We start from the raw sequence: 24,506 nt of genomic DNA, 5'->3' as shown, positions 1-24,506 counted from the left end.
TGTGAACGATCCGAACGCAGTGGCTAAGCCACTGCCTGGCAAAAATGGGTGGGTGGGGGGCACGTGACCATCGCCACTGAAAGCAGTATTTATTATTTCTTTAAGAAGTTTCCCATTCCAGTAATTGTTCCAAAACTTGAAAATAGGGAATCTTTCAGCTGTTTTTATTATTTAACCAATCTATGGTGCCAGCAAATTATTCACAATAAATACAGTCAATGGAATCATGACAAAAACAAAATGGCGCCTGCACTGTGAATGTGTTTATTTTAATTGTATGTTCCTAACACTGCTCTCCATGCAAATGTGACTGGTAAAATAGATTTACAGAATATCTTCTCTGGATCTTATTTCACTCTCGGTGGTATGCTTTACATTGACATACATCATTTATTCAGAGCTAGAATTTAAAAGGCAAAGAAGCAAACATATTGTACTATACCAACCTTTCTCAGCTGTGTAAATTGTGTTTCATCCTCTTTTATAGATCTGATGTCTGTTAATGTTTGTATTTGTAAATAGTGTAAAGGGTTATGACTGTATATGCTTAGTTGAACATTAGCAAAATGACATTTGTCCCCCATGCAGGACAGCTCAAGAGAGCATCCCCTTGCATCATAAAAGTTAAAAATGAGTAAACAGAAACTAGAGGGCAGCATTGTTTGTGTTCTACGTTGGTCTGGATATTGGAGGTGAAGGTGTGGGAGTCACTGTTAGACAGGGGTTTTAACCAGAATATGAGAGCTGTTTCTATGGTGCTGTTGTACTATTTCAAGAGGCTTTTCATTATATTGGTAATGAAAAAGCAACGTGCACAACGGAAAGGGGTTTAAAAATATATATGTTTTTAAAACTCTATAAAGCACAGCCTTATCTAATACACACATACAGTTTAGGCTTCCCAGTTTATTGAAGTTATTTTTTTTATTTATTTCTTGGCAGACGCCCTTACCAAGGGCAACTTACAGTTGTATACAAAAAAATACATATCAAGAATTACAGTACAATTAAGAGCAAGATACAAAATACAATGACTTCAGTCCTAATAAGAGCAAATACAAAGCACAGTATGATTTGATATCAGGGCACTTCAAGAGCAGATAACAGTGTTGATAGTTACATCAGGGATAGAGACAAGTGCAACTGAAATACAAAATACTACAGAATAGGTTAAGTGCAGGGTTAAATACAGTAAAATAGGGAGCAGATAAGTACAAGTTAAAGTTCAATAAAGGCAGAGTGCTATATTGTCCAGAAGGGAAGAGTTTTACAGGTGTTGTCTGAAGAGGTGTGTCTTGAGGAGGCACCGGAAGGTGGTCAGGGACTGGGCAGTCCTGACATCCGTAGGAAGGTCATTATAAGAATAACTAGCGGCACAAGGTCCTCCTGTGCATGAGCTTCAGTTGCCATCCTTTTATGAGCAATCAGTCATAAGTGCCCTGGCTGTCAGTTTCTCATTGTAATTGCTTTTCAGACCCTGAGGGAGTCGTTTAATAGAACTACTGCTGTTGCACCTCAGGAATTTAATGAGGTAGTAGAAAACATAACTTATTTTTTCAATTTCTACAACGTAAAGTTTTACAGCATATTTCTATTATTGGCCCTGCAGGGAAATAGTGAGCCACCAAAGGATGAACAGCAAGGCCGGAATGCACTTTTAGGTGATATACAGAAAGGGGGGCATCTGAAAAAAGTGGCGCAAGTCAACGATCGTAGTGCACCAGCGATCGACAGTAAGGGAACATTTTATTCAAGCTTATCGAGTTATAATGATAATTCCCGAAAGTGTAAAAAAAAAAAATGTAGTTAATATACGTTGTTTGGATTTCAGCGGCTAAAGGTGCAGCTCGAGATGCAGGTAGCATTGCAGACCCCGTGGGCAGAGGAGCAGCTCCTGCAGCCTCCTTGGGAAGCCTGTCTGCTGGAGGCTTCCCTGTCCTGAGACCTGCAGGACAGAGAGACGGTAAGCTGTATCCACTCATCTCCGATTACTGTCACTTGCATGTTAGATATATAGGTTGCTCATATGTGGCAGGTGTGCAGGGTACAGTACTTGGGTTATAGATTTCTGTATAGTACACTATAGTGTTTTGAGGTGCAGTGTGACAGGGTTTGGGTGTGTCTTTCTGGTATTACAAATTCGTTTTATTAATTTGATAAAACAGATGTCCTGAACTACTTTTTTTTTGTACTACCAGAAAAAAACTAAGTTAAATATTCTTTGTTTTTGCTAACAAATGCCTTATTAAGTTTATGTGGTTAATGACCCTTTGATACAATACCCTATTCAGTTTCCACTTGTTGTTTCAGTTTCCAGACCAGCCCATTCACCTGGTGGCATCAGAAAGCAAGCCCAAAGATGTCCTCTGGCAATAACACTAGACCTGCTGCCACCACCTCCATTGCACCAGAGACTCTGAGGCCAGCGAAACCTTTGGATCCACCTTGTGCTTCACGAGGGACCCCAGTCAGACCCAGCGTGCTAGCACCTCCCCCTCCCCCTGCCTATAACAAATCAGTCACCAGTGTGCTTCCCACCCCCTCTGTTCCACCCCCCCCACCACCTTTCCAGGAGAGACCTAGCAAGACACTGCCTCCTCCTTCTGGTACTCCACCCCCCCCTCCTCCTCCTCCTCCTCCTCCTCCTCCTCCTCCTCCTCCTCCTCAAAGTAACAAACCTGCCTGGCTACAGAATCAACCCTCAACCCCTCCCCCTCCCCCTCCCCCTGATAGCCAATTCAGGGATAGTCTTAATTCACAACTGCCACCTCCCCCACCGCCTCCCCCCTTTTCATCTTAGGCCCAACAGGTCCTCTCCCATGCCCTCTAGTGGCAACTGGGGTAACGTGCACACACCACCTCCCATGCCTCCCAAGCTACCACCGACTCCCTCTCAAACCTCAAAGTCTGGCATGTCTCTCCCTCCTCCTCCCCCTTTCACACCTCCCACGACTGGATTTGCTAGGAGGCCACCTGATGTACCACGAGCCAGAGGTAATTTAGCAATCTGACTGACAATCGTATCTCTAAGAGAAGTAAACAAATGGGGTGGAACGCTCTGTTAGAACAAGTAAATACACAGAAGTTCAGTTGATTTTATTTATTTATATTACTTTTTAAAATGGATTTACTGTGCACACATGCTGTTGTCAGTAGTGGTGTTCCAAAGACATCTGAGAAAAACATTCAGATGGTGGGAGAGCTTACAGTGACAAACAGGCTAGAATACACTGTTGGCTGATATTCAGAAAGGGGTGCATCTAAAAAAGTGGCACAAGTCAATGATCGTAGTGCACCAGTGATCAACAAAAAGTGAACATTACAGTTGGTTTCACAGACCTCGATTAGCACTAGTCTTGGACTTGTTCACCTAAATTAACATCAGGTAGTCCAAAAGCAGCGCTAATCTGAGTCTGTGAAATCAACCATTGGTGTGCAGTCGTAGTCAAAAGTTTACATACCCCAGTGGAAATTTATAATAAACAAATAATTATAGGAAAAATATTTTGCTTTTGTGGATGCAGAAAAAAGTTACAAAAATATACTGTATGTCTACAATTATTTATTTCAGCAATTGTTTTGCAAAACTCTAGAAATACCAATTCGAAAGTATACATACCCTGACAAGGAAAATGAAATTAATAGCTAGTTGAGACACCTTTGGCAGTAATAACCACTTTTAAACAATTAAGATATTTGTTAATGAGCTTTTGGCATGATTCTTTAGTGATTTTTGACCATTCTTCAACGCAAAATTGTTCCAGTTCATTCAAATTTCCAAGGACTTCTCGTGCACAGCCTCTTCAACTCATACGAAAGATTCTTAATAGATCGGGACTTTGACTAGGCCATTCCAGAACCTTGATTTTATTCTTCTTTAACCATTCTGAAGTAGATTTTGATGTGAGCTTTGGATCACTGTCATGTTGGAACGTCCATTTGCGCTTTAAACCAAGTTTTGTAGCAGAGGGTTTCAGATGATTAGCCAATATCTTTTGGTATGCTATGGAATCCATTTTACCATGTATTGGAATTTAATTTTATGTCCCATTAGAGGGAAAACAGCCCCATAGAAGGATATTACCACCTCCCTGCTAGACAGTAGTTATGGAGTTCTTTTCTTTGTACACCTCACCAGACTTTCTCCAAACGTAACGCCTATTAGCTTGACCAAATAGCTCGATTTCTGTTTCATCACTACACAAAACCTTTGACCAGAACTCACATCCATCATTCAAATGTTGTTTTGCAAACTTTAAGAGATTGTCCTTGTGACATTTTCCTAAGAGTGGCTTTTTCCTTGGCCTGCGATCATTGAGACCTTCCCCATGCAATACTCGACCTATGATTGAAATGGAAACCACAGTCCCACTTACAGCCTATTCACTTTGAATATCTTAGGCAGTCAGTCTCAGATTGTTATTAACCTTCATCACAATTCTTCTACTTCTTGGTGAAATAACCTTCTTTCTTCTAGACTGAGGGAGCATTGTGACAGTACCATGAATCTTGTACTTCTTGATAATAGAAACAATAGTTGAAATTGGGATACTGAAATGCTTGGAAATCTTCGTGTATCCTTCTCCAGCTTTATGACAATAAATAATTTTCTGCCTAAGGTCTTCAGATAGCTCTTTACCTTTTTCCCATATTGACTTATTGGTAATGACAGCAATCATCCTATGCCTAACCCTTTTATACTCTCTAAGAATGTTCACCTACAATCCAGCATTTTCTAGACTTTTCTAGTATTAGGTTCTGCATTATCATAATGAAATTTCTAACACCTTGTAGACAATACTATCATAGCATCAAAAGGTATGAATACTTTTGAATTAGCTGAAATAAATAATTGCAGATATTCATTTATTGTAACTTTTTTTCCTCATCCACAAAAGCAAAACTTTTGCTGCAAAAGGTTTTTCCTAAAATTATTTGTTTTCGAGAAATTTCAAGAAATTATTAATTTCCATTGGGTATGTAAACTTTTGACTACAACTGTATGTTTCAGATTAATTCACCACAAGGCCTTGTGGGAATCACGCAGTGTTAACAAGGAAACAAAAGCTTTATCTAAATTGAAAAGCTGTGGAACAACAAATTTAACAAAGACCAGGAATGTATATTTTTTTAACCAAAGTAATTTTGTTGAAAGGTATGGGGTTTAATGTGAGGTTTAACAGCTGGTTTCAAAGACCCAGTTCTACTAATCTGAGATGACCTAATACTACCTTGTGAAAGCTCTTACTGTTTACAGTCCTGTTCTGCTGCAGGAAGACAATAACATGCATAATACTCAGTTTCAATCTCCAAGAAAAAGTAACTGACACACATTGGTCTCATTGTTGTCACTTAAATGAAGAACACAACAGGCTAAAGTTTGTTCACTATCAACTACAGTTTCAGTTCTATTATCAAATTCTTCTGCAATTTTGGAATGTATATTTGATAGCCAATTTTAAATAATAAATGTAATTGTATAGGCTGTAGTTTATAGCAGACAATATTTACAAACACTTAAACATTGCTTGTCTGTGGATACCTTCAGACCTTAAACTTAAGTGCTAAAGATCGGTGTTTTGTCATGGTACATCCAGTAATCAACAGCAAGAAATATCCATGGCTTTAAATAGGTTACAGGATGTCACATGACACAACATACAGCCACACAGGCCTGAGAGACTATTCACTACCATTCAGTTGCAGACACTGACCCATATACAATTCTCTGTTGCCTTTCCTAGACCCTTAGCATTCAACCAATCTGTTGCATCTGAGCATTGTCTTAACCCACTGAAACACATACTCCCACATTTTGAAAAGGCGATGCTGTTTTGCAAATGCAGATGATCATTAAAGCTCAGTGTGATATTGGATATCTGCCCTTGGTTGACCCCACTGTAAGAAGAGCAGATGGTTTCAGATTCACTCTCAGGAGAGATGGATGTGAGGCTGAACAAGGTCACTGCAGAAGAGTCGTCATGTTTTGGGAATATTCCCTTGAGCTTTTTCAAAATATGACATTCAGTAGAAAAGCATGCTCCATTGTCCAGGATGCGAAATTCAAGCCTCACTGTTTATTCCAATCAAGTCTTAATTTAAGTTTTTCCCCTGCAGGCGGTGGAAGACCAGCCCCTCCTCCAGCACCACCTGCTCGATCTTCAAACACAGAGCTGTCTAGCCGGAGTCAGAGCCCAGCCAGCCCCGACTGGCCCCTAAGCCACCCCCCTCCCCCTCCTCATATATATATATGTTTTTGTGTATGTGTCTATCTGTCTATCTACATCTATCTAGATATCTAGATAGATAAATTTGGTGGCAAACTGGGGTTGTTTTGCCATACTTCGGGGACCTGTAACACTCTATCTTCTTGTAAAAGGAACAACACTCAATTACATACATGCATACATACATACATGCATACATGCAAGAAGCCTGATCTGTATAGTGATGTAAAATTGTGACACCACTCGCATTTGTCAGGGGTGTTCCAGAAGGAATGCTCTACCAGTTGGCTACCGCCAGTTGAAATTGCTTTCAATTGTTTATTGCACTTCTTAATTGTTTAGCTGACGAAAGCGCAACTGCCAAGAGCTCAAGAAAAAGGCAATTTCAGGGGATTCAGTGGAGTTGCGCAACAAACCCCTCAAAACTTCTTAGAGCAGCTTTTTATCATTTAAACTATATACAGTACAATGTCGCATGTCTGACCCCCTGTGGACGGGGGTATAGCTGGATATGTGAAAAGGTCAAGCATTTATACATCCATAAATAGGTTAGTGAACAAAAACAACATGCAAACTGCTTTAAACATGGGGAAATGTTTTGCTTTAAAAGTAAGTAAACAAGATTAACAAGTAAACAAGATTAATTAGGCTACAAATACATAGTGTTGCTATGCGGTTTGCTATAAGCCATCTCCACGCAAAGATATCTTTAAAAAAAAAAAGAAAAAAAAAATACAAAACAAAAAACGGTAAATGTACAGTAACCTGCAACTGATGGCTTCTTTCTTAACTCTAGAAGTCCCTGCCTCCCTGGTTCTGCTTTCTTAACATCTCTGTCAATATACTTTGCACTCTTTCTTGATATTGCCAACAGCCGATAAGCTGCTTGGTTTGAATATTGCTTCAGCTATTTTAAACAAATGGCTGGTAAGCATTGCGCTAATGAAGCTTTCTTTGTAATTCAAATGCATTTAAAAGCTACTCGCTGCCAATACCTGCAAGCATGCGCGCCATCATATAAACACATTGCACGCAAAAAAAAGCTTTCTCGACTGGTGTATTGAAACGTCACTGCTACATGCAGCTGACTGACACGTGCACACAGCCTGCCTCTCAAAGATTGCTATAACGCTTTCTTTCTGCTTCCATGGCGGAAGCTGCATTTGCTGCCAATGCCATTACTCTCGTAGCCTACTTTTATATATTTATTTATTTATTTATTTATTTAGCAAGGCGATTAATTGATCAGGGTGGTTATGTGATGGTCGGATATGCGACGTTCCACTGTAATATATTAAAATGTTTTCTCTGTCAAATCTACCTTTCTTTGTATTTAGGATTGGAATGAATTTTACGCAGGAGACGGTCCTTACCTTGAAAGAGCGAAGCACGGAGTCTCAAATAATCATCCGGGGGGATGGGGGGGAGGGGTTGTTTGTCAAATCTATTCTAGGTAGAATAATCAAGAACATGGTAAAGAGTGCTTATGCATTTATGAAGCTAAAATACAATAGAGTGATAAAGACTACTATTAATAATTAAAATATATTACATAGGATTTATTATAACAAGTCAAACACACTATTAATGTTAAATAATTGGTTGTTTTTCTGCTGCAGCTAGGTCTTGACAAAATAGCAGGGTGTTGAATGTACATCTGGAAAACGTATAGCATTGTTGGTGTTTTAAAAGTACTGGTGTAGGGGTGAAACTGTGGCAGAATTCTGAGGCACCACTGACATGTACAGGGTCAACAATCCAATGAAACACCTTTTAAATAGCATCTCTTTTTAACCTGTTATGTCCCTGATGCCTGAAAATAACTTCCTTTGGAGACCGGTTAATTCCCTTTTTCCTGTACAGTATCCTTTCCTTACCCTCATTTCTTATCACTCGCATGATCCGTTTTAGTTTGCACAGTCCCCTCCAACGCAAGCGAGCAAACCCCCTGCGGTTGTAAACAAATTCCTGATGTGGATGAAAAGAACCTGGATTACTCATGTGCAGAATATTTGAATATTACTTCCTCTTAGGGGTGTCTAAAGATTACTTTTCAGACTTTATGTAAAGCATTTTTTTTTTTTGCTACAGCTGAAATGTTAAACTACTGCCCTTTGGGAATTATCATGTCATTTTTTTTTTATGTAATGTATACCAGCATGACTGCCCGAACCAGTTTTTAATGGTATTACTGTGTATACGGGAGATTTGAGGTCCTTATCAAATTCAGGTTGGCTCAAAACAACAACAAAAAACATCCACTGTCAATTAAGTTCTAATTAAATTACAATTTATAAATATGGTTTGGGAATACAAATATCAAGAAATGTAGTAATTAGCAGACGATCCATTCTAATGGATTAGTATTTACATGGTTATCTTAACTCATTTACCAAATAGGACTTATAAGTTAGGCCCATGACTACCAGTACTTTCATTGTGTAGATAAGAGATGTTTTTAACATTATACACCACAATTAATAACAATGCAAAATGCTGGTGTCTGTTTTTATTGAAAAAAAAAAGCTATCGTAAACATTAATAAATTATATTGTTTACAAAAACTATAATATTGTATACATTTCAGAGACTATTGTACTGCCATTTCAGTGAAAACTAACTTATCAAACTGTATTGGTCTGTAAATGAATAGCTTATTTTGGGTCTTGTTGGACATACAAACAGTACTATTGAATAGTAATATTCTAAATCGCATTTTCAGTGTATATTTGTATTACTTTGTAAATATATGCAATATATACATATTGACACACTGTACATTGTATATAAAGAAAAGGATTGCTGTTAGTACGAGTACAGTACTGAGTGAAAATATTGTGTACATACAAAACCAGAAGCTTGCACCACAGACCAAACAATGTACCTTATTACCTCCATAAATACAGAATACCCAAAGGCAATTTTTGAGACTTTCAATAATTTATTTTTTCAAACATCTTTTAAAGGAATACAGATGAAGCACCCAACAGGTTTGCACACATTAAGCATAAGGCAATTCTAAAGCGACACTATCTATCTCATAATTTACCAACAATAGACAATTAAGAAAAGCAATGTGCAATGTAAGGTAATCTATCAAAACTGTTCATTTTTTATCTTACACAGACTTCTTAGATCTCACAGTTGTGATCATTTGAGCTGTTAAAACACTACTCCCAGTGATGCCTCTCAACTAATGACTGGTATAAATGGAAACAGAATTCCAGTATCGAACAACAAAGCAAAAAGAGAGAAAAAAAGTCATTTTAATATCAGTGTGAGTGAAGAACCATAGTGGTTGTGTCCCTTATACAGTATTTGATAACACAATTACTTACTGCCTTTAAAATGTCATTCCCAATTTACTTTTACAAAAGCTAAACGCAATTAGCATACAAAATGTTCTCACGAGTAAGCTAATACAGTAATCTGTCGCGTATCAGGGTATTAATGCTTGTGACAGGGTAGCTGCCTGCCATGTGGGTGCGTGCATTTGCTGCCGAGTGACAGGCAGGAGATCGAGACGGAGGTTGAAGTTTATACGCCTCGCGGGGGAACAGGATTTATTTACATACCAACACACTGAACAGCTCATGTGACACTACCAGCAATGGCAGCGCATGGAGCACATAGAACACAGTGTACAAACACTCTGGTAGGATCTACAATCTCTGAATTAATCTTCTCTGGTCAATAATAAACTAACGTTGCTGAAGAGGTTGATCACGGCGGGTAAACGGTTAGGCCGGATATGTGACGGGCAGATACACGACAGATTACTCTTTCAATTTTGATGTGGCTTTCCCTTCTTTATTAGGCTTCAATAGATAATACACAAAATGCACACAAATGTAATGAAAAATGTAAAAAATTAATTACCATAGGAAAGCATTTTATGCTTTTAGTTTTAAAGCATTTTGGCAAACTGATTTTTCTCCTTTTGCATGTATTCATGGCAAATATAACTGAAATGCTTTTTTTTTGTATAATATTATTGGCAAAAATCGAACATTCTCTTGGCATTCTCTTGGCCTTTTTTGGTGGAGTTGGATGATTTCATGTACTGATGGTGTTCATGTACTGGTGGTAAAAACTGAGCCTAGCAGTTTTATTACCAACCTTATTATACACAGGCAATCTTATTGCACGCGGGTCTTGTGCCACCACCTAATAATATTGTAGACGGGTCGCCCCACCATCGTGTATAATAAGACCTTAGAACACCAAAGTTTATAGGAAATTATTGTTGGGCATGTATTATAATTACAATTATTTTTTGCTTTGTTAACTGGGAACTCGTATCAGTTTAGGTCCCTACCAAACTCCTCATGATGCATCATCTTGATCGTGCTTTCTTATATAAGTGTATAGGTTGTGTGTAGAGCGTCTCTTATTATATATGTGATGTCATCTTGTGCAGTTTTTTAAAGAACTGCAAAGCGAAACAATGTATTAGCTTATTATAACTCACAAAAATGTCACATTCAGGAAGTGTTTTTGCACAGTATAAGATGTACTGAAACTACATGTTTACATACCCACCTTTATGCACATTATTATTCTCTGGTTGTGTTTAAAACGGCACACCTCGCTTGTAGAATTTGATTTCTGTGTCAACGCAATCGTAGAAGAGGTCAGCTACCTCAGCAGGGTCTAGAGGCTCTGTGCTGAGCAGCATGTCTTCCATGGCTTGCAGGCCTTGCTTTTCCAGATCTAGCATGGTCTCTTTGAGCTTCTGACCTGGCTCCTTCAAAGAACAGAGGGGACATTTTGACGCGTTTGTCTAACTTGGGCAATTTCCTAATCTCTCAGTTCTGTATACCACTATATTTTCAACTGCAGTAAAGTTAGAGATATCATTAACTTAAAAATATCACAATGACCTATATATTGACTGTATGCACATGTCAAAATGCATGGCACACAAAGAAGTTTGACATACAGGTAGGTGGACAGAGGCCTTCATATGCCAGATCCTGACAATCTGAAACACTTGTACTAAATAAATGTCTGATGTGTCATCACAATTGAACCCTTTTCAGAATATATAAAATAACCTAATGTGGCATATGGATGAAAAGACAGACAGAGTGCATCCATATACCTCCAGATTCTGATATCTGAATTCAGATCTCACAAACCATCTTTCAGCCTGTTGACGTAATACAAAAGCCACTGTCAGTTTTTCATATTCATTTCTTTAGATGACCAAGTTGATTTTACATAATTATAACTGATATGACAGCATCAGTTATAGTGATGTAAAATCTGCCCTGAAGACAGTCGGCCTTCTATTCCTCTAAAGAAACCCAATCTCTCCCAGGTGAACCATTCAGGCTTAGTAATCAATCTACAGTTCTTAGTAATTGTAAGAAGCATCCTTATATGTTGCTTATGGCCAGTCAACAGATTATGCAAGTGAATAAAAAAGGACAAACAGGGCGAAAACAGTTCAGCAAGCTGTAGAATCCAAATTATTTACGGCAGGACAGTGAGATTTGGTGTGCAGAAATAGCCCACAGTAAGTATGTACCAGCCATTAGCTAACAGGTATGCATGTGGGGGTGCCATGTACATGACCATGACAGGCATGTATGACAGCTCAGCTTTCCTGTCACGTATTAGGCTAATTCAAGCAACTTTCTGCATGGGTTAACTCTTCAGCACTCTACAGAAACATGAGTGAGGATAACATTTTAATAGGGCCCTTTATTGCTGGTGTTCAAAATACTGCACTAGCTTATATTTCAGAGTAACATATTTTTTTTGAGCAGACAGGTTCTTTGTTTAAACACCAGGAAACTTGTTAATTATGAAACAGGTTCCCCTGTATAATCACCATAACAGGCAGAGATATCCAGGTACATTAGAAAACAAACAGAAAATAGCTATCAAATGTAAGCCTGGTGTGTATTATGTATCTATTTGTTTACTATCGACATGTTGTGTTATTTGTTGCTGTTGATATGGTATTACTCTGCAGTCTATAATAGTGGTCTGCAGTTTTCATTAGTTATCTTTCCCAGACCTGTGTACAGGTTTGGCGGTGTCGAAAGAGTAATTGGTGTGCTGTACTGCTAAAAATGACTTCTATTTGTATTTAAACTATGTTAATTCCCAGTCGGTGCCAAGGGAGGAAAGCTTTGAAATGCTGTAGCTGCAGGCTATGTGTATATTAAAAGTTATTAATACAGTTTGGTCTGCTGAGAAGCAATTCACTAGTTCAAATTAATGAGGATGAAGAAAAGCATGCAGTTCCTTACCTCTTCACTATCAATTACTGTCAGAGCCCACTCATGGGCTTTGTATAGCTCATGTCTGCGGTCAACTTTGCTTTCAAAGCGAGGCTGTATCTTTACTGGGTCCACCTCCCCAAAGCAGGGGGATTGTGCTTGAGGCACTAGCTTCACATCGTCAACAAAGATAAAGGGCTTGAATATGGACCTTAAAAGATGCAAAGAATAGTTTAGCATTGGAGGTAAGCTACCAAGCAGCTGGTAATGTTGAAACTAGATCTTTACCACCGAAAATTTTAGGCAATAACATATACATGTCGTACAACGTAGCAGTGTGTTTTTAATTTGCATCTCACAGTTTGTAGTTTCTCTGGATGTCAGTGCATTGTCCTTAAAATGTTAATTTTTGTTTTAACTTTATTTCCAGCATTACATTCTAAATCTATTCCAAATCAGTTAGATGGGTAAGGGCATTGAGGAACACTGCTATTTAATTGGACCTCACACAGAACCAACCCAGTACCGTTCAGATGGAGTTCGTTTTTAAAAAATGATTTTCTTTACTGTTTTTGTTTCTTTGAACCTGGGAACACAGCATGCCTGGCTGGCTCACCTTGCTGGGTCAGGCGTGGCAGTGAAGAAGTGAACACACGGGGAGGCAGTGCTCTGAGGCAGGACTGACACCATGCTGGCTGTGGTGAGGAGAGACTCCGAGTCCACACACACACCAGTCTCCTTGTCTCGAAGGGCATCAATCACTGTCTGCACCGTCAGGTCTCCTGCAAAACAAGGGGAGTAAACCAAATCTCCAGACTCCCTTACAGTACATGCGAAACACTTACGTTGCATGTAGGCTTTACAGCAAACAGTAACCCACAGAGACAAATGGCAAACTACCTGAATCACCTTGTTTTAATGCACTTTAACAAAAAGTACTCGATGTGCAAAATGAGCTTTATATCCATAGCGGATATACTGCAAACTTATCCATAAAACTGTACTTTCAGTGGTCCTTGTCTTGGGAATGCCTTCCTCACAAGGAGTGTCCCACTGAATTTTATCCCCCACTTCTGTTATATTTTTAGATTTTCTTTAGGTGCATAACTAACTATGTTGCCAAGAAAATAAAAAAAAATACAATAAATCAACCTCACTTGCTGCACTCTGAAGTGGAATCAATCGTTGTTGGTTTCTGCAATATACTGCAACATGCTGAGATAACAGATTCTACCGCCAATTAAATGATGATTTAACTTAGGATGTCATCAAAGTCAATCATGAAATGCCAGGGTGTCTGCTGACTAATGAAAGAAATGCAGGAACAGCTTTTGGCAGCAGCAGGTACATAGCACAAGCCCTGCTACAGGATGTTAAAGAAGTGTGGAACACTGGAGTCTATTCAGATGATATGAATTGCAGCAGGACTAAATACACTTGTTGAGATGATTGAAACCATGTGCATTGGGTACCAGGGTTATGCATATCAACCATCTAACAGTGCATATGAATCCCTGCAGTGTACTTCTGTCAGTAAAAATATGGAACACTTCAGAAAGGGTCCTGTTTTATTTATTTAAAAGGACACATTTAAGACAACCTCGAATTAAAAAATTTCCCACCCTCAATTTGAGGAAAAAATAAAGTATTAAATAAATAAAAAGATGCATTTACAAAGATACAACCTCAAATACACATAAGAGCCACTCATACAAAGGATTTTTTTTTTATTGAGCATAATGGTTAAGCATATTGTATATTGGTAAATTAACATGCCTGTAACAACAATGAATCTCTCCTAGTCACCATTCTCTGAGATTTTGTTCATCTTTTCTCGGGCAGTCAGTCACATTCCTGTTCGTGCACTCAGGCAGTCACGTCTTTTGTTGGCTATTTTAATACACGCATCACTATACTTTAAGATGCAGGTCAAAACAGGGAGAGAAAACACAATGTTGTGTATTGCTTTAATTAGAAAGCAAACACAAGCGCTTCATCATGACAAATGCAAGTACTCACCTCTGACTTCCCTTAAGGATGTGTTGCTACAGGATCTGAAATTGGCCCGGCTCAGAAATGTCACACTTCAGTTTCAGACACTCAAAGCGGATTCTTTATAAAGTTCACCCTTCTTACCCTCTTGATTTCCAAGGAATTCCTTCCCAGCACAGGGGCTTCTTTCCTCGTCTGGTAATGAGAAAACTTCAGAGAAATTGAACTCCCGTCCCTCACTCCACCACCCCTGTTCCTGTGCATAACTTCTCAGCTCAGAATGCTCTGCATCAATGTTTGTAGTTATAGACAAGTGCTGGCAAAGGCCCTTAAATCCTTCTGTGAAAAGAAATATTGCAACATGTAAACACAATGTATACAGTATACAAGGATATAGGATAAAAAAACAAATGATCAGCTATAGTAACCAGAATAAAACACAACAAAAGTACTATAATTAAATAAAAAGCAAAGCTCTATATGAAAAACAGATTTATCTTTCACAAGACTTTGGGAGATTTAACACGGGTCTCTGCGATGCACTTCTGACTATAATTCTAGAACATACTGTATTCTAATGATGCTGTTTGTTTTCCTTGCTGTTGCTAAAAAGCACAACCTTTTAACGCCTGACACATGGTTATAAGGCAAGCATTTTTGGGGTAAAAATCATCTGAATGATTTCTTTAGCAGTGGTAACCTTGTAACAAAGCCCAAGAGATGCTTCACAGGGAGGCAACGAGATCAGATTGAGATTGACAGCAGCAGTGCTGATTGTGCCAGAATGTCTGGATCTACTAACCTGTGATTCTCTCTGCAGCCCAGTATTTCCCAACAGTCTCCAGCACCCAGCCTTCCACTCTGTCTGCAATCAGAAAAGCACTATGGAAGGCTTGATAGGCCTTCCTATCCTCGGAATAGTTTCCACCTTGACCATGCTCTTCCAGAAGGGACACTATGGTGTCTAAGGCCACTTTGGCTGTTGATCCTCTTTCTACTCCAAGTCTAAAATCAAAAGCAAAACATTTCTGAGATTTTGTTTTAATGAACTTAATGTGTTCAGAATGCGGGTTGGGTTATCAGAACAGCCTATCCAGGAGGTACACTAAAAATGAGAGCTATCAGTATGATAAAAAAAGAGGTGATGACCATGACCATCAACAGTGTTTACTGTAGCAATTCAATGTTTAATCACACTTTGATAAGCAACTCTCCACATATATTAAAAAATGTACAGATGGATGGATAGACAGAAACCTCCATATATTGTCAAAATCCGGTACTCTCAATGTCATATGTTAATATTTTTAAAACCAAGTTCCATGACAATAGGTAAGCGATTCTCCAGATGTGTAAAGCGTGACATAGGTACAGTACAACTGCCTCCCAGCGGAGGACCATAACGGAAGAGTTCAAATCAACCACCCCAAAAGCTACCATACAACACCAAATCAAGCTAAAGAATGTTCCTGATGAAAAGTGAGAAACCACAAGAACTAGGCAGGTGCTGACTCATTAAATAGCTGATGACTCTTGTACGCCAAATCTTTTAATCTACCACGGATTATATATTAGGAGGCTGTAACTGCCTACCATGTCTGATTTTAACACTCCCTTTCTTGCTCAATATAACTGACGATAAAACTTCTTAATATGCAAAAAAAGGTTTTCAAAAATTGTACTTGCCATAACCCACAGCAGATCATATTTATAACCGAGATGACTTTCATTTTCAGCAGTGAATGTACAGCAATGGATTACATTTTAAAAATAGATTTGAAATATGATTCGTATTAATCCTAAACCCATTTCCGCAAGACATACTGTAGAATTATAAATTAAAACATATTCTTTACTCAATTCAATGAAAAAGGCAAGGATGTTATACATTTTCCTTCATCATTTTATAATGACAATAAGGGTGTGCATTGTTGTGAATTACTAAATGGCTTGAGTGAACAGGGATGAGTTTTCCTAGCTCCTAAACCTAAATAGGTCTGTCAACTGCACAATGTAATTGACTTAATTAAGTATATAATTACATTTGCCAAAACTATGAGGAAGCATGAAATTGAATCTTTCCTATAAAAAAAAGAGAGTGATTATGCAGTTCTTTTAGAGTATATAAAATGATCATATCGCCTGAGATTCCCCCCTAACCAGCACTCCTTGTGGGTCCCCAGTCAAGCATGGCAACTCAGCACGGCAGGGATTCGAACCATGACTGCATGAATCAGTGGCGGGTGAATTACTGGGGTCTATGCTACAGTGCTACCTCGCTATAACGCAGGTCTCGGGGGACACACAACATGAGCATTATAATCGAAGAGCATCTTCTAAAATGCAAAATAAAATAACTCCCTCTCTATAATGCACATATAGTGAAGCCAAAATGTAACTTTCCGTGAATTAACAATGCATAAAGCACCACGTAATCAAATTATTTTGACAATATTATACATAATTTAATTGGTGGCTAAATTAGGAAGACCATTTTATTAAAAAAAACTCATGCAGATCACAGACATTTTGTATTATTTATTCTTAAAATTAGTACATTGTAAATAAACACAATGCAGAAAAAGCAAATAATTCACCTTTTATTTTAATTCAGCTCAGTGGATAGCAACTGCGAAGCTGAATTCGGACAGCCCCAGCATGGAATTCAATCAGGAGGAGCCCATACAAAACTGTTAATTAGCTTCCTTCTAGAGATGCATGACTCTCTACATTTTAGTTATCGGCAGATTGCACAAATTGGCTATATAATTTGTACTGTAGACACTGACTTCATGAAGGTCACTAGTTCCAAAAGAGCTTTGTCATAACGTCCTTATTCCTATTTTTCATATAAATCTATTCACAAGAACGACTCACATTGTGGTTTATTAAGTGTTCTAACAAATCTTCAGACTGACATCTCATTATGTATGCACAGTAATTCTCACTACATTCCAGCTCAAGTAAACTGGTCCACTCGCTTGGTTGGCTAGCATTTCACTAGACAGGAACACAATCAAATTATTGAATATGCAGAGAACGAAACTCATCCAGCCCCAGTCCCTGAACAGCGTTTGATAGCTCCCCACAAAGACAATGTGCCAAAACAAAAAACCTGAAACTTCCCTTTGCTGTCCTGGATTCATATACCACCTGCAGCTCTGAGATTTCGTCCAGGATTTAAATGACTGCACTGTCTGCACCCACAACTGCTTACATGGTTATTTCTGATCTGATACAGAGACAGCAGATTTACTGCCAGTGACACAACATTACCATATATTAATGTTCCAGAGCACTGTTTGTGATGCGGATTACAGTTTCATGTTGTAGTATAAGGCAATGCCTTGTCATTAAAATGAAATGTTGTATCTTCCCACCCGTCACTGAAGGTCAAGGGCATACTTCAGCTGGGAGCATAAAAGCTACACGACAACTCAATTTAGAAAGGTTTACCATCTACTCCTGACGTGGACATGCAAGATATCACTGAAGTAACTGTTTCACTGTGTAATTAACATACAGTACATGTGCAGAATAGTTACATATAAAATGTCAAGTTTCTCTTTTCCACTTCATCTTTAAATAGAAAATTCTTCTAAAACTTGGAGCAGAAAAGACTAAAGCTTTTTTTTTTTTACGTTACAGTTTACTACAACCCTTGGTAAAACGATTCCTTTTTTTTGTGTTGCAGAGAATTGACCAATTAAAGTGATAGGGAATTTAACAGCTGGCTTTACAATATTTATAGTAGGTTATTGTTACTAGTGTGCTGGTTTCTGGTAATCACTTACCTGACAAGATCCATCCCAAGCAAGGCTTCTGTCCGGACACCAGGCTCCTTTGTTACAACAGCCGCATTAGCAATGCAGACACCATGCTCATTGGCTCCCATTTCAGCCCCCCACAACCAGGCAGGTCTGCTTAGGACAACAGCGTGAGTCCTTTCAACTTGATTAATTGTAATGTAAGTACACTGACAGAAAGAACAGAAAAATAGATATCTTTAAACACACTCTATACCTACACAGCACAGCATTTAACATCATATTAATTAATATGTTGTGTTCAAATAGTCTCCTATTGTCATGGGGTGCAGTTTGGGTGAGAGAACTGCTAAGCAAAGCTAAAATTGTGCAAAGTGTCATCTGCTTTGATAAAAGAAACCCTACACACTCCAGGAAGATGATAACCTATCTATTGTGTTGTCTTTAAATAACTGCATCTACCAAACAAAGCAAAGAAACCAAAAGATCCTCAACACAAGACAAGAGGAACCAGCGATAGCCTTGTTAGTGATAAGAAGAGGCAAGAAAATTGATTTCAAAACCTTCAACATGGCAATTTTGTATGTAGCATACCTTTAATATTTCTAATGTTTTAATTTTTAGAGCTTACTTTTGCACCTTTTCTTGGAGACAAGTGAAGTGTACAGTCGGAAGCAATTCATTTTTTATACGCCTGCCACAGCTGATTTGGGTACACCTGGTACATCGCATATAGATGAAGTAGCCCAGCTGTTTCCAGACACATCATTTCACCGCTCGAATACATTGTTGAAAGAGGGCTGATATCTGAGCACTCCTACCTCAACCTGAGCTCCAGGCTCATACTCAGCACATGGAAAGTACACCACCTCCTGGACTTCATCTCTCGGCCGTGTGGAGTTTTTCCCAAAGACAACACGACCAGCTTCCGCAACAGGTGGAAAAGCAACAAAACTGGAACTGGGGAGAGCCACAGCCATCCTATAACCATAAACAACAAATATATATATATATATATATATATATATATATATATATATATATATACACACACACACACACATATATTGTTTTTGGTCTTAATCCTGACACCAACACTTGTATATTTCATAGAAAATTAAAATCTGAATAATGGTTTTATAGTTGTGCCCCTATTACCAAGTACATGCATCTTCATTGTGGGATAACTTTCCTTCTGACTAATAATAATAATGTACCTAGAAGGTTATCCACTGAGTTTTGGTCCCGTTAATACCATATTCCCTATAAATATTAAGCGCTGGCCATCTAGAACACATGAAGATATGGCAACATTACCCTCCCATCTTGCCTAGCTCTTTATGAATGTAAAGCTGGCATGTTCAAGTGCTAGTAAACTATTTACAAATCTTAAAAACTGTAATATCTGTCGGTTAGTTTTAGTTGTGTCTGGTCTTTATCCTCAAGGAATGTTCCTCAGCCGTTTTTGAATGGTGGCACAGGTGTCGTTGTCCATCAATCAACAGTACGAAGGTCACTCTTGAAATCAGGACTTAAAAGATGTATTGCAGTAAGAATACCTCTGTTAAGAAAGGAGAACAAGATTAAAAGGCTAAAATATGCACAAGAGCACAGACATTGGACTATGGAACAATGGTCAAAGGTGCTTTGGACTGTTGATGGATGGACAACGACACCAGTGCCTTCTGCCAGTTCTGTTGTCAATTCAATGCTTGTCTTCTTTCTATTTCTAAGGATGTTATCTTCAAGTATTGCTCATCCTTGTTAGACAGCTTTTTGGGTCTTCCAGTCCTGCGTTTGTCAATTACAGATGATGTTTCTCTGTACTTGTTGACTATGCTTCGGATACCACACCTTAAAAACCGAATGATGTAAGCTATTTCACCCAATGTCTTTCCTTCTTTATGCAAGATATTCTAAAATGGCCTGGACATATTTGTTGGTACCCCTTAGAAAAGATAATAAATAATTGGATTATAGTGATATTTCAAACTAATTAGTTTCTTTACTTAGTATCACACATGTCTCCAATCTTGTAATCAGTCATTCAGCCTATTTAAATGGAGAAAAGTAGTCACTGTGCTGTTTGGTATCATTGTGTGCACCACACTGAACATGGACCAGAGAAAGCAAAGGAGAGAGTTGTCTGAGGAGATCAGAAAGAAAATAATAGACAAGCATGGTAAAGGTAAAGGCTACAAGACCATCTCCAAGCAGCTTGATGTTCCTGTGACAACAGTTGCAAATATTATTAAGAAGTTTAAGGTCCATGGAACTGTAGCCAACCTCCCTGGGCGCGGCCGCAAGAGTAAAAGCGACCACAGAGTGAACAGAAGGATAGTGCGAATGGTAGAAAAAGAACCAAGGATAACTGCCAAAGAGATACAAGCTGAACTCCAAGGTGAAGGTACGTCAGTTTCTGATCGCACCATCCGTCGCTTTTTGAGCGAAAGTGGGCTCCATGGAAGAAGACCCAGGAGGACTCCACTTTTGAAAGAAAAACATAAAAAAGCCAGACTGGAATTTGCTAAAATGCATATTGACAAGCCACAATCCTTCTGGGAGAATGTCCTTTGGACAGATGAGTCAAAACTGGAGCTTTTTGGCAAGTCACATCAGCTCTATGTTCACAGACGAAAAAAATGAAGCTTTCAAAGAAAAGAACACCATACCTACAGCGAAACATGGAGGAGGCTCGGTTATGTTTTGGGGCTGCTTTGCTGCGCCTGGCACAGGGTGCCTTGAATCTGTGCAGGGCACAATGAAATCTCAAGACTATCAAGGCATTCTGGAGCGAAACGTACTGCGCAGTGTCAGAAAGCTCTGTCTCAGTCACAGGTCATGGGTCCTCCAACAGGATAATGACCTAAAACACAGAGCTAAAAGCACCCAAGAATGGATAAGAACAAAACATTGGACTATTCTGAAGTGGCCTTCTATGAGTCCTGATCTGAATCCTATCGAACATCTATGGAAAGAGCTGAAACATGCAGTCTGGAGAAGGCACCCATCAAACCTGAGACAGCTGGAGCAGTTTACTCAGGAAGAGTGGGCCAAACTACCTGTTAACAGGTGCAGAAGTCTCATTGAGAGCTACAGAAAACGTTTGATTGCAGTGATTGCCTCTAAAGGTTGTGCAACAAAATATTAGGTTAGCGGTCCCATCATTTTTGTCTATGGCATTTTCATTTGTTTTATTATTTACAATATTATGTTGAATAAAAAATCAAAAGCAAAGTCTGATTTCTATTAAATATGGAATAAACAATGGTGGATGCCAATTATTTTTGTCAGTTTCAAGTTATTTCAGAGAAAATTGTGCATTCTTCGTTTTTTGTGGAGGGGTACCAACAAATTTGAGCGCGTCTGTATATATATATATATATATATATATATATAGGCTAACTTCACTATAACAAACCCTTCTTATAACGAACCCGTTTTTAATGAGCCAAACAGAAAAAAAAACAATTCTTTCAACAGAAATTAGCCCTATTAAGGGGCTCCCGAGTGGCGCCATGTGGAGTGCAGGATGTGCCCTATACTCTGGACATCGCGAGTTCAAGTCCAGGCTATTCCTTTGCCGACCGAGGATGGGAGCTTCCAAGGGGCGGCGCTCAACTGGCCGTGCATCGCCCGGGGGAGGGAGGGTTAGACCGAGCACCAACGACCCCTGTAGTCTGGCCGGGCGCCTGCGGGCTCGCTTGTGAGCTGCCCGAGAGCTGCGTTGTCCTCTGACGCTGTAGCTCTTGGGTGGCTGCATGGTGAGTCCGCAGTGCGAAAAAAAGCGGTTGGCTGACGGCACATGCTTCGGAGGACAATGTGTGTTCGTCTTCACCGTCCCGAGTCAGCGCAGGGGTGGTAGAGGTGAGCTGAGCCTAAAAAATAATTGGCCATTCCAAATTGGGAGAAAATAATAAAAAAATAATAATTGGCAACGACAATTATAAAAAAAAAAACTGGATATTATTTTTAAGAGAAAGAACATGCCATGCAATTACTGTATTCAGCATGTAAGTGTCCTTTTTTCCTTTCTCATTTCTTTACTGTTTTCTTTTAAACATACAGTTTAAATGTCAATCAATGTTAAGTAATCTTCAAGTACTATAATATATTAATGTTCAATTCAAATTGGGTGTTTCTTTATTATTCTGATGCAGCAAATTGCCAAACCCTATTATAGTGAACACCCTGGTATAATTAACATTTCTCCTGGTCCCAATGGGGGTTAGTTACAATGAAGTTGGCCTGTATATACGATACTACTAGAAAAAGGCATGAATGTGTTGATTTGTCATGGAATGACAAATGCTGAATTTTTTAAAGCTAAAACTCCTATACCAGCAGATGGAGACTGGATGAGTTTCCTGTCGCAGCTTTGCCTTTTAACATACAAAAAAGCCAGGCTCATTTGGTCAAGCAGTTACAGAACTGAAGCATTGTCTACGTGTACTACCTCCTTTAAGCAGGTGTCAGTGTCATACCAGATTTCACAGCACTTCTTTCCCTGGCATGTTACAGTCCGTTTTAGTAAACGATTACATCTGCTTTCCATGGGAAACAATGTAATAACGCATACACACTACTGACATAGCCACAACTCCCCAGCAACACCACCCAATAAATTAGTAAAGTACATCTACTTGATAAAAATATGAAATACTGGTTACATGAAGATGCCACAGAGGCTCTATAATACATTTCAGTCATCGAGTGTGCTTAAAAGCTATTTAAATGATATTATTAGTAGTTATAATGTACAGAGGCGGCTGACCAATAGTTCCCTGCTGACTTTCCACTTGGCCATTTTGTACTGCTTCTTTGGAAAAAAAATATTTATAACCAAAATAATGATGATGCTCTCAGATAGGGTCGTATGGGTCCTTCCAAACAGTAGTCCCCAACGGCACTACACTGTTTATCATAGGTTTGTTTTTAAATATGCATACATACTGCTGCGTGTCGAAATACATATCTGTATGGCGAGACATAACTAAATAACCTTGTTTCACGTTGCCAGCTTTCTAAACACAACGACTTGCGGCTGGCATGCACAGGATACATCAAATTAAAGCAATGCTGTCCCGTAAAACCTAAACAAGACACACAAGCAAGTACCGTGCCGTACAATAACAGCAAATAGGTAGTCGAGGTTAGACTTAGGGTTCTCACCTCTGATTTACAAAAAAACGGACACCAGAGTCATTTGGTACCAATAATAATAATAATAATAATAATAATAATAATAATAATAATAATAATAATATACTTTGATGACATTGAATGTGCCGGGAAGTCTTACAGATTTCCCAGGACAGCTGCCTCAAAAAGAGAACAATCCAGGCAAAACCAGAACGGATGGCAACCCTAGTTAGACTGCACGGTACAATATGTATTCAATAACCAATAATAAATATCGAACTAACACTTCGTGTTCTGTATGAGGATACATATATCTGTATTTTAAAATGAATCACGAGTCTGCTCAGACGTAGCCAGAGCCGAAAAAGACCTGACGTACAATCATTCAAAACCTAAATTATCAAATTACTATACAATTTAAATCAAATCAATTTTCTGATGAGCAAATTGACTTTACAATGCTTCTCTTGTGTTTTACAGGAATGCAACTTTTATTTCTTTTTTTTTTAAGATAAAAGAAAAAAAAGGATGTCTCACCTGCTGAGCCTTGCTCGTCTGTCTCTGCAGCTCGAGGTAGCAGCTGGTACCGAGTCACGTGGCATGAGCAAAATTGGCTAAAGCCGAGGAAGGAATAGTACTTGATTTCTGGGGGAAAAAAATCGAACTGTATTTTGTGTGGGGTGGTAACTTTACATTTCGGATATGTGAATATTTTAAATATGATGCATGATGAACTGCTGCATCCTGGTTTTTAGGCTAAAAGAAATGTAATACATGTAATGACAAGTCGAAACGTTTCTCTTTGTATTTCTACGTTAAAGATCTATGGTAGTATTGGTAACTAGCTAAATGAATTATGTGTCCAGGTTTGAGAATATGGTTACATAGTGTCTTAATGTTATTTACATTTAAATAAGGCGCAGCTATTATATTTATGCTATACACAACAACTGTTTGTATCACACTGTACTGTGAGAACTGCTGCACGGAGACAGCCAGGGCCACTCGCAAGCCGCTTATCATTTTTATTTGCCAGCCTTATTAGCGTGTGACACTTACTCCCTGTGATGGTGAAACAATGTATAAAGCATTTGGAATTCAAAAAAAAAAAAATCCTTTCTGAACAAACAATCCTCTTTGATAAA

The 24,506-nt window shown here is 38.7% G+C and overlaps 1 protein-coding gene across 3 annotated transcripts; it reads right to left on the bottom strand.

Moving 5' to 3' along the window:
* Positions 1-945: 945 nt before the first annotated feature.
* Positions 946-24,047, bottom strand: LOC117435426 (secernin-1-like). Of its 3 annotated transcripts, none has more exons than XM_034058567.3 (9): positions 23,899-24,047; positions 19,041-19,200; positions 18,247-18,428; positions 15,255-15,457; positions 14,597-14,791; positions 13,077-13,242; positions 12,491-12,671; positions 10,770-10,974; positions 946-1,945 (listed from the first exon to the last, which is right to left on the bottom strand). In XM_034058567.3, exons 1-8 carry the CDS (start codon positions 23,961-23,963, stop codon positions 10,801-10,803), a joined length of 1,326 nt encoding a protein of 441 aa, XP_033914458.1. In that variant the 5' UTR covers positions 23,964-24,047; the 3' UTR covers positions 946-1,945; positions 10,770-10,800. The 3 variants fall into 3 exon arrangements, with proteins under 3 accessions (XP_033914458.1, XP_033914457.1, XP_033914456.1); XM_034058566.3 differs by lacking the exon at positions 946-1,945 and adding an exon at positions 8,755-10,659; XM_034058565.3 differs by lacking the exon at positions 946-1,945 and having other exon boundaries at positions 8,757-10,974.
* Between the last annotated feature and the right edge of the window lie 459 nt (positions 24,048-24,506).

Source organism: Acipenser ruthenus, chromosome 3 (genome assembly GCF_902713425.1).
Source record: "Acipenser ruthenus chromosome 3, fAciRut3.2 maternal haplotype, whole genome shotgun sequence".
Lineage (NCBI taxonomy): Eukaryota > Metazoa > Chordata > Actinopteri > Acipenseriformes > Acipenseridae > Acipenser > Acipenser ruthenus.
Note: the sequence above shows the minus strand (reverse complement) of the source record. Positions and strands in the feature narration are given on the sequence as shown.

Coding starts and splice junctions, on each gene's coding strand:
- LOC117435426 (XM_034058567.3), bottom strand. CDS start 23,963: ATGCCACGTGACTCGGTACCAGCTGCTACCTCGAGCTGCAGAGACAGA. Junction 19,201..23,898: donor AGACGAGCAAGGCTCAGCAG/GTGAGACATCCT, acceptor TTATGGTTATAG/GATGGCTGTGGCTCTCCCCA. Junction 12,672..13,076: donor GCCACGCCTGACCCAGCAAG/GTGAGCCAGCCA, acceptor GCATCTTTTAAG/GTCCATATTCAAGCCCTTTA.